The sequence below is a fragment of the Panthera tigris genome, chromosome C1, assembly GCF_018350195.1.
Source record: "Panthera tigris isolate Pti1 chromosome C1, P.tigris_Pti1_mat1.1, whole genome shotgun sequence".
NCBI classification, from domain to species: Eukaryota; Metazoa; Chordata; class Mammalia; order Carnivora; family Felidae; genus Panthera; species Panthera tigris.
Genome location: NC_056667.1, coordinates 8,988,139 through 9,003,789, shown reverse-complemented (window position 1 = coordinate 9,003,789; position 15,651 = coordinate 8,988,139). Strand labels below are relative to the sequence as shown.

Here is a 15,651-nt window from a genome sequence, read left to right as displayed (position 1 = left end):
TTTTTAAGTAAATTATAAAATTACAAATTACTTGTCTTCACTGTAGCAAATGTAGACAGGAAAGCCAAACGAACAGAAGAAATCTGGTATCATCCATCACCTCACCTCCCGAGATAAATACTGGTACCATTCTGGCAGTTTAGTGGAGGAATTCAGAATGGGAATCCTGAGGCCTGACTACCTGAGCTGGAATCCCCACCCTGGCCACTTAGTAGTTTGGCAGCCTGGGGAACTCGTGAGGGCTCTGGGTCTCACTTCCCTTACCTACAAAATGGGAGGAATGGGCCCTCCCTTAAGAGCCATCTCGAGGATCAAATGACACCACACACCCAAGACACTCAAGCCCTTGTCGAGGGGCTATACTACTCACACGGCAACCCCGTACCCTCTGAGTCCCGGTTTCTACACACACGTACACACGCAGCTATATTTTATAAAGTTCAATGTATTCAGGGGCAGTTTCAAAACGAATAAACTATTGCTCGCACACTGCACAGCACTTCCTTTGTTAACATGCCTTAATAGTCGCACATTATTTAATGGGAAGAGCGGAACTGTGACACAGCCAGAGTTCCGGGCAAGCAGAGCTAAGAATTTCTGCTTCCTCGTGGATAAAACGGCAATAACACGCCTGCCCACCACTCCCTCACTGGCTATAATCCCAGCTAATTCTGTTTTTGTCTGGTTTGTCTCAGCTCACTAAAACAGAAGCTCCATTAGGGCAATGACCTTGTCTCTCTCGTTTTCCATTATGTTCCCGCTACCTGACATTGTACGACGCGACATCTGTCAATAAACATTCACTAAATAATTCAAACAACTGAACAAACTTGTCATAAGGACCAAATAGCATATAGGAAAACACTCTGAGAACTCCAAAGCATCATTAATGTACTATTTAACAAATGGACAGCATGCTTATTTGTGGTATCTCCGTTTTCCTCCTATACCTGAGTCCAAAGAAGAATAGCAAGAAAAATAACTCGCCACCGGTGACACAGCTTCATAGTGGCGACACCCAGGTTCCAGACTGCTGTCCCAAGATTTCAGAATTGCAACACCCCATCTGAGCTCCACCAAAAATCTGCACTCCCAGTTGCTCAGTGAATACATTAGTTTAGAATAAAAGAAACAACATATAAAGCAGAAGACACAGGAAAACTACATCACACTCCTAGTGTAAAAAATAAAGGAAACAATTTATATTTGGCCCAAAAAAAGGTGTATGATGCTCTTAAAACTGCAAACATCAAGGTTAAAAAGAACTGTAAAGTTCTACTAGATCGTTATTTACATACACAGGAAAACACAGGAATAAAAGTCCAGCTACAGGGCCTCCTGGGTGGCTCAGTTGGTTAAGCAACCAACTCTTGATTTCGGCTCAGGTCGTGATCTCACAGTTCGTGGGTTTGAGCCCCGTGTTGGGCTCTGCACTGACAGCACAGAGCCTGCTTAGGATTCTGTCTCCACCTCTCTCTGCCCCTCTCCCCCTTGAAAATAAATAAATAAACTTAAAAAGAAAAAAAAAAGAAAGAAAGAAAGAAAGAAAGAAAGAAAGAAAGAAAGAAAGAAAGAAAGAAAAGCAAGCTACAAGCCAAAGGTAGAGGACACTACCTGTCACCAGTACAATCAGGAGAAAGGAATTTAAATTTCCAATTAGCCTCAAGCTTAGTAGCAGGTCTTTAGCTCTCTCCATGAATCTAAGCAATGCCAAATCCTAAACCTAAGTAATTCAAACAGTTAGGATTAAAGATCCTTGAGCAGATCAGTTTTCCTTCAGAGCCCACAACTGTTCAAGACAGACTCTCACGCCTTAAAGGTCTCCTGACCGACTGCTTGTCTTCCATATCTCGATATAACAAAAACTTCAGACACTTACCTGTTTAATTCCTACTTATCCCAGAAGTGAAACCCAATGACACACTAACGTACAGTGTCATTTCCTAGCCCTACTGAGTCTTCACAATAACTCACTGCTGCTTAAACCACACAGGTGAAAGTAATCGTTGTAAGGGTACGTAATAGACAACGTTTATTAGAAGTATCATATTGAGGGGCGCCTGGGTGGCGCAGTCGGTTAAGCGTCCGACTTCAGCCAGGTCACGATCTCGCGGTCCGTGGGTTTGAGCCCCGCGTCAGGCTCTGGGCTGATGGCTCGGAGCCTGGAGCCTGTTTCCGATTCTGTGTCTCCCTCTCTCTCTGCCCCTCCCCCGTTCATGCTCTGTCTCTCTCTGTCCCAAAAATAAATAAAAAACGTTGAAAAAAAAAATTAAAAAAAAAAAAAGAAGTATCATATTGAGAGCCACAAAAACGTTCATGGCTTTGACCAAACAGTATCACTTACAGGATTCAATACTGTAAAAATACTTCAAAAAATGAAGAAAAAATATGCGCACAAAGCTGTTCACAGAACCATAACTCATAAGAATGAAACACTGGAAACAATTTAAATGTTAAAAAACAGGGACACGGTTAAGTAAACTGACTTGATGGATCATACAGTTATTAAATAGGACTGCTATGAAAAATGCAAAGCAAAATGGAAACAGATTATGAAAAAGGTTAACATGCTGGCTTCCAAAAGTGTACGCATAAAACTGACACACTTTATGTTACATTACATGTATGTACTGTATGCTATTCCTCCTTCAAACGCTTTTTTAAAAAGCATATGTAGGTGGAATTAAAGTGTTTTTAATTATCTAGAAAATAAAAATAAGGGACGCGTGGGTGGCACAGACAGTTTAGCGTCCAACTTTTGATTTCACCTCAGGTCATGATCCCAGGCTCATGGGATTAAGCCCCAGGTCTGGCTCCTCGCTGAGCACGGAGCCTGCTCAAGATTCTCTCTCACTCTCTCTCCTCCCAACCCCACCCCCTCCCCCACTTGTGTTCTTAAAAAAAAAGAGCGAGAGAAAGAGAAAAGAAAAATTAAAAAATAAAATAAAAAGCCTAAGCTGGTCATATATGCAATAATGTCATTTTACGCCATTATTGACCCAAAATAAAGAGGTTCACAAGTGTTGACAAGGATATGAATTAAAAGGAATCCTTACACATTGCCAGTGGGAATGCAGAATTGTCTAGGAAAACAATCTGGCACTATCTTGTAAAGATAAACACGTGTGTACCCCGTGGCCCAGTAACCCGCTCCTAAGTATCTCCGAGAAATTCTTTCACATGTGCACCAAGAAACGTTGCACACGACAGCAAAACACCATAAACAACCCACATATTCAACAGGAAAATGGATAAATCTGTGCTCCACAAAACGAAATACAACAGTGAAATTAAACAACCGTGTAACAACTCGAATGTATCTAACTAAATGACAATATGAAAATGAAAAAACGGGGCACCTGGGCGGTTCAGTCGGTTAAGCGTCTGACTTGGACTCAGGTCACGATCACACAGTTCGTTAGTTCGAGCCCCACATCAGGCTCTGCACTGATGTGCGGAGCCTGCTTGGGATCTTCTCTCTCTCTCGCTCTCTCTCTGTGCCCCTCCCCCCCACACTTTAGCTCTCTCAAACTTTAAAAATAAATAAATAAATAAATAAATAAATAAATAAATAAATAAGAAAATGGAAAAAAAAGCAAGTCACAGAACATTAAATACAGCTTAATACCATTTTTATAAAGATCAAAACAAATGAAACAAAAGATATTATATGGAAACTTTTTTTTTTAAAGGGACTAGAAGATCCAAGAATCAGGAGAGCAGTTAGTTACCTAAGGAGTTGACAGAGGAGTGAGATGGGGAAGGAACATGTACAACGTTAGCAATGTTTTCATTTTTATTTTGGTGGCAGGTCATGAAGGTTCATTTTATTATACTTTGAAACTTACATGCTACAGATATTCTTTTAGGTGTGTCAAATAACAAATCTGTTTTAAAAGTTTCTAAAGAGAGGGGGAGAAAGGTTATACACTCTGATTACAATCATGGAAACATGCACAGGGAGAAATGAGAAAACAATGAAAACAGATTAAAACATACCTCGGGTGTACCTTGGTAAAACTGATTCTTTTTTTCCACATTCTCTACATGTTGACTGTGCTTTTGTATTTTTAAAAAATATGTATTCTCTCAAAGATACACTGTTTCCAGGGAGAAAAACTGAGTGGTTGAGGAAAAGTAATTGAGAAGGAGACTTTTCTCCAAATGTCCTTTTACTTTGATTCTGTACTAAGTCAATATGTAACATATTCAAAAAATTTAAATAATTAAAAATTTTTTTTAATGTTTATTTGTGACAGAAAGCGAGAGAGAGTTCGAGCAGGGGAAGGACGGGGCGGGGGGGGACAGAAGATCTGAAGCAGGTTCGACACTGACAGCAGAGAGCCCAATGAGGGACTGGAACTCACGAAACACGAGATCATGGCCTGAGCTAAAATCAAGAGTTGGACGCTTAACCGACTGAGCCACCCAGGCGCCCCTTGAAAATAAAAATTTGTTTAAATTAACAACTCAGGAAACAATAGATGCTGGCGAGGATGCGGAGAAAAGGGAACACTTCGCTGTTGGTGAGAATGCAAACGGATGCAGCTGCTCTGGAGAACAGTATGGAGGTTCCTCGAAAAATTAAAGGTAGAGCCACCCTACGACCCAGCAATTGCACTACTAGGTATTTACCCAAAGGATACAAAACTGCTGATTCGAAGGGACACATATGCCCCAATGTTTAGAGGAGCACTATTAACAATAGCCAAATTATGGAAAGAGCCCAAATACATACACACACATACACACACACACACACACACACACACACACACACACACACACACACAATGGAATATTACTCAGCGATGAAAAAGAATGAAATCTTGCCATTTGCAACAATGTGGATGGAACTAAAGTGTATTATGCTAAGTAAAATAGACAAAGATAAATATTACATGATTTTTAATCGTGGAATTTAAGAAACAAAACAGATGAAGACAGGGGAAGGGAAGGAAAAATAAGATAAAAACAGAGAAGGAGGCAAACCATAGGAGACTCTTAAATACAGAGAACAAACTGAGGGTTGCTGGAGGGGTACTGAGTGGGGGGATGGGCTAAATGGGTTATGGGCATTAAGGAGGGCACTCACTGGGATGAGCGCTGGGTATTCTTTGTAGGTGATGAATCACTAAATTCTACTCCTGAAACCATTATTACACTGTAGGTTAGCTAACTTGGATCTAAAGAAAATTTTAAAAAATAAAATTAAAAAATAACAAAAATAACAAAATAAAAAATTTTAAATGTTGTCACTATAAAGATAGTATCTATTTATTTAATTATAATCTTTGACCTAATGAAGTTCAAAAAATACATAAGTTTTGGGGCACCTGGGTGGCTCTCAGTTGGTTAAGTGTCTGACTCTTGGTTTCGGCTCAGGTCGTGATCTCACAATTTGTGGCATCGGGCTGGGCGTCAGGCTCTGTGCTGACAACACAGAGCCTGCTTGGGATTCTCTCTCTCCTTCTCTCTGCCCCTCCCCCACTCGCACACATGCTCTCGCTCTCTCTCTCTCAAAGTAAAAAAATAATTTTTTAAAAATAATAAATAAACAAAGTTTTACAAAGGACTACATTATAATCATGTTCTGCGGTGCCCAAACTCTACGCCAAGACACCATAAGATGCTGCCACACAGTCCCATGTGCGCTTGCCAGGGCGTTTAAAATTTTTCAGGGAAACACATCATCTGTTGGACACTGCACATACTAGACTGAGTTAGTTCACATTCAGCATTAGATCATGCTAGATTCCTTTCTATTATGTCACATCTTTACAAAGCTGGGTCTTCAGCACTTGCTGTGATAAAAAGCCAGTGCCACGAGACAAAGGATGTGGGACAGGAAATGAAGGCTGCCATGTTCAGCCTGGTTCCAAGTCTGAGAAGCTGCACGTGCCCAAGGGGCACGTCCATCCCTACTAACAAGTAATTTACCTACGAATGAAATAAAAATATTAGTCTTTCACTTACGTGTTATTTTTTTAAGTAGCTACTAAGTTGTTAGGACATGCGTACTTACTAAGTTGTTTAGACTTAATTATTTTTTAAATGCAAAGACCATTTGGTGTGTCTTTTGGCTTAGGATGTGCAGCGAAAATATTTCCAAGACACTAAGAGAACTATGAACTCAGAAGCTGGGAACCTCTAATCTCGTTGGGAAAAAAACTCTCTTCATGTAACAGATATGTTCTTTGGAAACACTTTCCAAGAGAAGTATCCCAACTAAAGTACTAAAAGGGACCAGGAGTCTTAAGTGTTAGCCATAAATTTCGTTTATCTTCTTTAGAGGACGCTTAAGCTAAGCCTTAAAAGTCATTAAAACACGGTACCTTGCTAAAGAAATATAAGCTCTCCAATTACAGTGAGATTTCTGTAGACAATCGGCTGCATGGAGGACACTAGAAAGCATAAAATGACCCAAATACCTTCCCTTTTTTCAGTGAAATTTTCCAGACTTCTCTCTAGAGGCTTAAAAGTTCTATCGATCGGTCAAACTGGAAAAGCAACGTGGAGAAACGAGCCTTCCTACCGTCTGCCCCTCAATAGCAGCTCGCTGGCGTCCTAAGACATCTTGCAGCTGAGTGAAATGCTGAATGAAGGCCACCACCTCCGCCTGAAAACGCTGCGTGTGCACATACTGGACGGAGGCCATCTGGAGGCTCACCCGAATGTCGTGTTCCCTCCGGAGCAGAGGGTCGGGCCGTCCATATCTGGGAATAAGAGACAGCAAGATACAAGTTAGTATTGGAAGAAAACAGGCTCAGTCAGGGATTCTCCTAGCAAACAGCTTTAACTATGAGAATGCGAATCTGCAATCAGGTTTGACAAAGCAAACTCCAGTAATCACTCCCTCTCTAAGCTGCCACAATGTGTTGAGGATGTTAAATGAGAGTCTGGTATGATGACCAAGGCCATGAACAGGTAGGCAGCTCTGGTGTTAAACTCGTGATTCCAGAACTCACGCAGAAGCCACCTGTGGTTCCACCGGGGCCCCTTTCCCTGCCTTTAGGGAAAGGGGATTACTCCTCCTCAAAGATTGTAACAATATGGACTCAAAAGGTACAAAAATAAGGTCATGAAACGATGGGGAAAGAAAAAATTAGGCAATGCAATTGGTGTTTCTGGGGAAAACAGTCTCCTGGAAGCAGAAAGAAGTCTGTTTACTTCAGTGAAATGTGGGCCAAAGAGGTTTACCATGTACATTCCAAGACAAATTAGGAAACTTTTATGAATGGTTTTCAATTTAATGGGCATGGTATGCTCTCTCTTTCTCGCTTAAAAATAAACACCAAAAGAAAAAAAAAAAAAAAAAGGACAAAAGAAAGAAAAGATTCAATATAGACTTTTATAGAGAAAAAAATGCATCATATAATTTAACATCTATATCTTCAACAACTTTCTCAGGCTGAAATCATTCCAGAATGTTGAAAGGGAGATGGAAAGTGATCTAACTTCGTCTTCTCAATATTTAGATAGAAAAACTGATTCGTGGAGATTAAGTGACTTGCCTAAGGTCACATAACAAGCCAGTGAGATCCCAGGCTTTTTAATATTCAGAATTATTTCAGGGTGTCTGGCTGGCTCAGTTAGTAGAGCATGTGACTCTCAATCTTGGGGTTGTGAGTTTGAGCCCCACGTTGGGTGTGGACATTACTTAAAAAAAAAAAATCGTGGGGCGCCTGGGTGGCTCGGTCGGTTAAGCGTCCGACTTCGGCTCAGGTCACGATCTCGCGGTCCGTGAGTTCAAGCCCCGCGTCGGGCTCTGGGCTGATGGCCCAGAGCCTGGAGCCTGCTTCCGATTCTGTGTCTCCCTCTCTCTCTGCCCCTCCCCCGTTCATGCTCTGTCTCTCTCTGTCTCTCAAATAATAAAATAAACATTAAAAAAAATTTAAAAAAAAAAAATCGTAAAGAAAAAAAGAATTATTTCAATCACACACCATCTGTTTATGAGGACTGAGTAGCCCACTTCAACAAAGATCCATTTTACTATAAATCAGGATTCCTTGCAACTAGATCATATCAATTTTACCTAAGACGGTAAAAACTTTTTTAAACTTTTATTGGTTTAGCCAGCAAGAATTTGAAACAGCAACAAATATGACAAAATGTCAAACGAGAAAAATGGGTATTTTTACTTAAAAGTTTGGAAAATGAGTGCTTCTTCTCCACTGGTAGTAAACCGCTCTCTGTAGAATTCTCCGTGGGCTGTAAGGTCACTTAGGGACAGGCTCCCGATGCTTCCCTGCAAGGCCAGGTCTCCATCTAGGGATGTTAAAAATAGAACACACGCCTATGTATCTTTTTTTGTCATACACCTTAAATATGTCTAGAACAAAAACCGATCCACACATGCCTCAGACTTTTCACTATTTAATCAAATTAAATGTCAAAGGCTAGTTTTCATATTCCAATGCACCCGCCAAAAACATTTTACACAGTATTTCAAAGTCTCAATGCAGAAGTCCAAAGGGGGTTGAAACAATACAGCAATATCATACTTTAACCTTTACGAGGGAAAGAAATTAAATGCATACACAAATTAAAGGATAAAACATTTCTAAATACAGGGGCGCCTGGGTGGCTCAGTCAGGTAAGCGTCCAACTCTTGGTCTTGGCTCAGGTCATCATCTCACGGTTCGTGAGTTCGAGCCCTACATCGGGGTCTGCGCTGACAGTGTGGAGGCTGCTTGGGATTCTCTGTCTTCCTCTCTCTGTCCCTCTTTGCTTGTGTGCTCACTTGCTCTCGCTCTCTCTCTCTCTCAAAAATAAACATTTAAAATATTTTTTTTAAGTTTTTTTTTTTATGTTTATTTTTGAGAGAAAGAAACAGAGTGCGAGCAGGGAAGGGGCAGAAGGAGAGAAAGAGACACAGAATTCGAAGCAGGCTCCAGGCTCCAAGCTGTCAGCACAAAGCCTGACACAGGGCTCAGGCCCACAGACTGCGAGATCATGACCTGAGCCAAAGTCAGACGCTTAACCTACTGAGCCACCCAGGCGCCCCTAAAAACAACATATCTAATTTTTTTTTTTTTTAACGTTTAGTTATTTTTGAGACAGAGAGAGACAAAGCATGAACAGGGGAGGGGCAGAGAGAGAGGGAGACACAGAATCGGAAGCAGGCTCCAGGCTCTGAGCCATCAGCCCAGAGCCCGACGCGGGGCTCGAACCCACGGACCGCAAGATCGTTACCCGAGCCAAAGTCGGATGCTCAACCGACTGAGCCACCCAGGTGCCCCAACATTTCTAAATACAGACAGAACGGGATCCTTTCTGAGATGAAGACCACTAATTAAAATTAGTGAAACAGCATAAGGTCTATCAACTGCGCGATGGATAAGAGAATAAAGGAGGAAGCGTCAGATATGTCAGCTATTCAGGCATTTAAGTGGGTGTCAGTGTGATTTAATAAAAAAGTGCGATTAATGAGACAGACACTGGAGACAAGATTTAAAACTACTCTGGTGTCACAAGAGTGAAACCCCCTGAAGGTGGAAAAGAATAAAGAAGGATGTTAAAACATGCACACCTGGGGTGTTCGCCTACAATGACTCATTCTTCACATGGTATGGATAATAAAAAGCGATACTGCAAACTGCTGCCTCCATAAAGCAAATTTTATCATCATAATTAGCACCACAAAGCCGTGACTTAGGTGTTTATATCTGGCATGCTAGTTCAGCTCTCAATGAAGTGAAGACACATAACTTATTTTGGACTCTTCTCGTCACCTAACAAAAATACCCAAGCTTCTCCCAATTTTTAAAGACCTATCTCCTCCAAGCTTTTATAAATTAGCTTATACCAGACGTGAAATCTCATTTCAGTTCATTCCTCCCCCCAAAAGACATTCCCATTTTTATTACAGAATCAACATTTGAGCTCTGTGATCTTCCACTATTAAGGAAGGAGGGGTGTTTTACTCACACTTTATAAACCTCTGCTATTTAGAACTCGACGTGGCTGATCACTTGTGTTCCACTAAGAACTTCTACCTGCACAGTCCCGTTGGAAAGAATGCCGGCTCTGCCACATCCTCGTGCCTGAAATCATGCGCCCTATCGAAGGCTCCCTCTACTAATGCAATAGAGGGAACCTATTCCCCGGTTTCCCAGGTGTAATTACTAATAATGCCCCCTTTCACTCTCAAAATGTTCCAATTTGGACAAAGAAAAATTATATAGTCACCCCAGACAGAGTTTGTTAAAAACACGGATAGATGCCAGGGCTCCATCCCAACCTAATGAATCACATTTTTGGTAGCGGGAGGGCGGGGGGCAGGGTCCCAGACACCTGCATTTTTAACAAGCTGTCCACATGATTCTGATCCATAAGCCAGTATTCGGGAACAACCACCGGGAATCCAGTGATTCCACACCTTATTTGCATGTGAGGACAATTAGATTTGTGAGAAAAGGAGGAGGAGGAGGTTCAAATTCTTACCAGATTGTGCAAGTTCGATTTCTCCCCACTTACCAATCATTTCCAGGTGTGCCGCTAATTTGGACACACTCGCTTTAGCCAGCTCACTGGTGGTCTTATTCAGCACGAGAGAGAGCGAATGCACCTAAGAACGTGGGACATAAAGCAAGGCAGATCTTACTGGGGGAGAAAAGGCATCTTTCGGGCAAACGGCAAAACCCAACGGAGGGAGACGCACAAAGGCTCGGGAAATTTGAGGCAGCGCTTCTGTGGACGCCGGTTTCCTTTCGGCCCTCTTCAGCAGTCAAACCATGATCTAAGGAGAGAGCTGAGGAGAAAGGGGCTCCACCAGGCACCCCGAAACCCAGGGCCTGTGGTATAGCGTCTCTGCAGTCGCCTTGTCTATACTCTGTTAGTGAAATGGGTTGGGTTATAAAACAATTTTTCTCATTGTTTGTGCATGTGTTCCATACTGCATTCTTCTGTCATCGCTCATAGAGGTTCATTAAGTAAAGTCTCAGCCTAAGAAATCTGTCCAAGCAAAATGATAAACAGGATTTAGAATCCCATTTAATCCCTGGACAAATATTTAATAGAAGCCCCTGGTGACCAGTGGGACTTCACCTAGGAACCACAATGAAACATTTTCTTTTCAAGGGACAAGCAGAAACAGAAGAAAGCCAAAACCCTCTGTCTTAGGATCTGCATTCTTTGTAACAAATAAATCCATTACGGGGGTGCCTGGGTGGCTCAGCTGGTTAAGCATCTGACTCTTGATCTCGGCCCAGGTCATGATCTCACGGTTCATGAGATGGAGTCCCACGTAGGGCTCTGCACTCACGTCACAGAGCCTGCTTGGGATTCTCTCTCTCTCTCTCTCTCTCTCTCTCTCTCTCTCTCAAAATAAATAAATAAACTTAAAAAAAATCAAATAAACACAGTATGGTAACACTGTCATTTTAAATATTCAAAGGACTCGTATCTCTACGATGTGTTGAGACAGGAACCTTAGTGTTGTCACTGGGGAAAAGGGATCAGTTGGAGAGAAGGAAGGAGAGAGGAGGTCAAACCTCAATTCACATCCCTGCTTCCAAATGCCACACTCCCCCCTTTCTCTTTAGTGCCTACCGCTAAGCAGGTGCTCAGGAAACATCTGATGAATGAATGATAAGGAAGGAAAAAGACGGGGGAAGAAAGAGAGAAAAGAATAGGAAGAAAGGCAGGAGAAGGAACATCTATAGAGAAAGGCAGAGAAAAAAGGAGGGGATTACTACAGGTGCAGTGGCCTTGGAGGCCCCTCCAGCGCCATAGAGCCTCCACGGCAGAAAGTTTTTTTGTCACAGACACACAGGTCTCAAGGAAATGAGATTATCAAGTAGGAGGGAAACAGAAAACCTCTAGCCACTTAATCACCCAAGTAACAAATATAGTGGGGCTAAAAATGCTTTCATTAGAGGAATCCAGCTGTCACCACCTGACCCCACTCTTAACACAAATCCTAGTGTCCCTAAAAGTGGGACAACCAAACACTGCAATCCCCTCTAGCATAATACAACAGGAAGCACCCAGCACGACCTACCACATGCTCTTAACAAAAAGCTGAACCTGAATCTGATGAGGCCTCTAGAGCTAACTTCCATTTCTAAAATTAGAAGATAAAAGAAGTCAATGGCACCAAAAGAAAACAAAAAGATCCAGAATGTGCGACACTCTACAGGACACATTAGCCCGGTTTCTACAAGCCAGTGGCAGGGGGTAAATAAAGACTGGTTTTCTTTAATCAACAGAGATTTAGAAGAAATGAGAGCAAACGGAACATGTGAACCTATTTTGAACTCACATTCAAAAGATTCATATATCATTTTATTTAATGCTCCCCATTTTGTAGACAAAGAAACTACGGCTCAGAAAAGCAAATTATTCCAATGAATTGTAGAGATCACAGGGAAGTTTCTTAACCACTCATTTCTCTACAATCCATCAGCAAAAGGGCTATTTTGAGATAATCAGAAAGATCTGATTATAGACGGGTCTTACACAATACCAAGAAATTCTCGTTAGAGTTAGTTATGTAAGATAACGTCCACATTTTTTTTTTAGAAATGACTACTGAGGCATGTAGAGGTAAAATGATATTATCTGGAATTTGCTTTAAAATATTTCAGCAAGGGGCGCCTGGATGGCTCAGTCCGACTTTGGCTCAGGTCATGATCTCACAGTCCGTGGGTTCGAGCACCACGTCGGGCTCTGTGCTGACAGCTCGGAGCCTAGAGCCTGCTTCCGATTCTGTGTCTCCCTCTCTCTCTGCCCCTCCCCTGCTCACCCTCTCTTTCTTTCTCCCTCTCTCTCTTTCAAAAATAAACATTAAAAATAAATAAATAAAATAAAATAAAATAATTCAGCAAAAAGAAAAAACGAATAAAGTAAATGTGATGAATCTCAAAGGAATTAAGTAAACGGAAGTTCCTTCAACTGTTCTTTTGTGTTGTCTGAAAATTCCCACAATAAACATGTTTTCAAAAATTCTTATTCTAAAACAGCCCACTGCCGAGGGGCATCGTCCAGTCTCGTTCTCTTGTGAAGCCGGCTACACTCCATCTGTGCAAGGCGCCCAGAGCGCTTCCACACCCAACACCAAGGGGCGCCTGAGGCCCTCCGTTACAGGCACCACAAGACTGAAGTTATGGGTACCAACACGTGACGTCCAAAACAAGGGCTGAAGCCTCTCCAATTTCCATCCATCTCGCTAACCAAGGTGCCGGGGGACTCTGCACTGCCCCGGCACTCACTTGCACACACTGAGCAGGGGAAGTGAGACTCGTTCGTGGCCAACTCTGCCCTGGAAGCTCTTCCATTTCTAGAAGAATGCAGCCTCCTGCCAGCTAAGGAAAGAAGAAGATAGCAAGTGGATTACATGTGATTCTCCCCGGCGGCAGGTGCCAAGTCTGCACTGGAGAAGGCAGGTAGATGAACTTCACCCTCCAGACACACACATAACCAGCCACTGCAGGGAGCCCGGGGCTCTGGAAGGTGCTAGCTGCTATGGTGTGCCCCCAAATGGTCAATTAAATTGAACTGCTTACACATCTTACCGTGCTCACGCACAGAGCAGAATAACCTTAAATTCAAACGCTACTTTTTATGTGTTCTTAAACATTCGCAATACGAGTACCAAGGACAAGTACGTGTAAGTACGGTGAGCCACAGTACAGCAAAAATAAAACCAGCTGTCGTTCACTGAATGCTTACTTCATGCCACGCGCTGTGCAAAGGGCCTTGCCCATTTAGTCCTCTCACACAATCCTTGCAACATCCCGACGACAGAGGCACCATCCAACACCCCCAGTTTACAGGTGAGAAAATCGAGGGAGAGAGAAGCTAAAAACTGTGCCCAAGGCCACACAGCTATAGGTTACAGCAGAAGTGCCAGGATTCGGACCCGCAGGCCGTCCTGAGGCTCCAATCTCAAGGGCTGGCCTGTTGCCTCAAAAAGCCAGTAACGATCTCAGCGAGCAGGAAGACCACATCCCAGAGTAGCTACCATGCACCAGACACCCGGCCAGGTGCTTTACGTGCGTTACCTCACTCGGTTATCTTAATGAGTCGAATGGTGGAAGGCAACCAAACGGATGGGTGATGGGAAAAAGAGGAAACTGAGGCTCCAAGAAAATAAGGCATTCCACTGAACTGCACAACCCAAAGAAATACCGGTTACTTAAACCATTTGTTTTCCATGCCTCCTGATGGGCTTTATACAAAAACCTCTTCTAAAATATTAACAGGCATCCAGACTACAGATAGCTCCCCTGCCAACAAGATCTACTTTCTAGAGTAAATGTACGACAGGCGCACGTAAGTGAACACAGCAAAATTCATTCCTGGAACTTCAAGGAGCCAAAGGGAAGTGATACCTTGAGATCCAGCTTGGTGTTAACCGGATCCTGAAGTTCAGACTCTACGAGAGCATTCGATTCTGACTTCACATTTTGTGGAATGTCCTCAGGAGGTACCTTCATTGCATGGTTGTCTGCAGTGGAACCAATTCCAAAAAAATCCAGTATCACCACCCACGTTTGCAGCGTGATCAGTACATCCAAGCAGTTAAAATCAACATCAATGTTCCGGTTAACTCGACTGTAACTGGAAGAGAATTCTGGATGTTTCTTATCCACCAAGAATACATTGATATGTACCAAAGAATCATCAAATTTACTCTTTCCAGCAAGTATCTTGGGCTCGTCTACCGTTGGAGAAGGGGGTGGAGTCAAGGGATAGTCCTGGTCTTGGACTTCCTTTGGCTTCTTCCGGGATGCCGAGGTGGGTCTCTGGTACAGCTGGAAGACATTAGGAGCTTCTTCCATGTGGGAAGGAAGAGACCGAGGCATATCAGGATACTCCACATTGGATACTGAAGGACAGGACTGAGAGAGATATTCTTTTTGTGCTAAACTAGATGGCTTAGGGGCCCCCCGAGACACCATCAGGTTCTTGTATTTGGAATCCGGATTCTTCTCCAGTAAGTCTTCCATGAGCAGAGAGCGCAGGGCAATCTGAATGGATAAAGTCTGAGGATGGTCTTTACTGAATTCTACCTCAAAATCCTGAAACTTTAAGCTCACAAGACCCTGGGCCCCCAAAGTCAGATCTCCACTTAGCTGGACTTGAAGCTCCGGGATACAAAAGTTGGCTTGAATCTGGGTAAAGGACTTGACTTCCTTCAGAGACAAGGACTTTTGAGAAGAGTTAGAAAGGCCGGAGTGGCTGAACAATCCATTCTCCTTCCTTTCAATGGAAGGTTCTCCACAGGTACTGAGGGAAGGCAGAGGAGAATTAGGGCAAGGTGAGGAGGCAGCAGTGACTGGAAACTTATTCAGATCTTCACTATACACAAGATTGTCCAGTGTCTGTAAAACCTGCTCATATACATGCTTTGCTAACACCACCTGTAGTCAAAGAGAAAAATGTAGTTATTCACTACTATTATTAACTGCGCTCACATGCACCGCCCACAAGTTTCCATAGTTGATGTTCATGGGTTTCCCCAAGACGTTCTAAACTGGATGACAGCAGGAACTATCCCTTCTGTTTCTTTTCTGTCCTTACCTCTCTGTGACCCACGTCTACCGATGAGGCCCTCCTGCCGCCTCCCCCAGCACCTCACAAAATAATCTTAACACAACCAATGTTCAGTAAGTCCTGTTGACTGTGGGCCTGAATCAGCAAAAT

The 15,651-nt window shown here is 42.8% G+C and overlaps 1 protein-coding gene across 3 annotated transcripts in view; it reads right to left on the bottom strand.

The window, feature by feature from the left end:
• VPS13D (vacuolar protein sorting 13 homolog D) overlaps nucleotides 1-15,651 on the bottom strand; it is a 255,302-nt gene that overhangs the window by 200,862 nt on the left and 38,789 nt on the right. For all 3 annotated transcript variants that reach the window (XM_042998018.1, XM_042998020.1, XM_042998021.1), the window contains exons 21-24: nucleotides 14,337-15,368; nucleotides 10,480-10,570; nucleotides 8,142-8,268; nucleotides 6,536-6,716 (exon numbers count right to left, since the gene is read on the bottom strand). In XM_042998018.1, coding sequence (XP_042853952.1) covers nucleotides 6,536-6,716; nucleotides 8,142-8,268; nucleotides 10,480-10,570; nucleotides 14,337-15,368 — 1,431 coding nt within the window. The remainder of the gene's footprint in view (nucleotides 1-6,535; nucleotides 6,717-8,141; nucleotides 8,269-10,479; nucleotides 10,571-14,336; nucleotides 15,369-15,651) is intronic.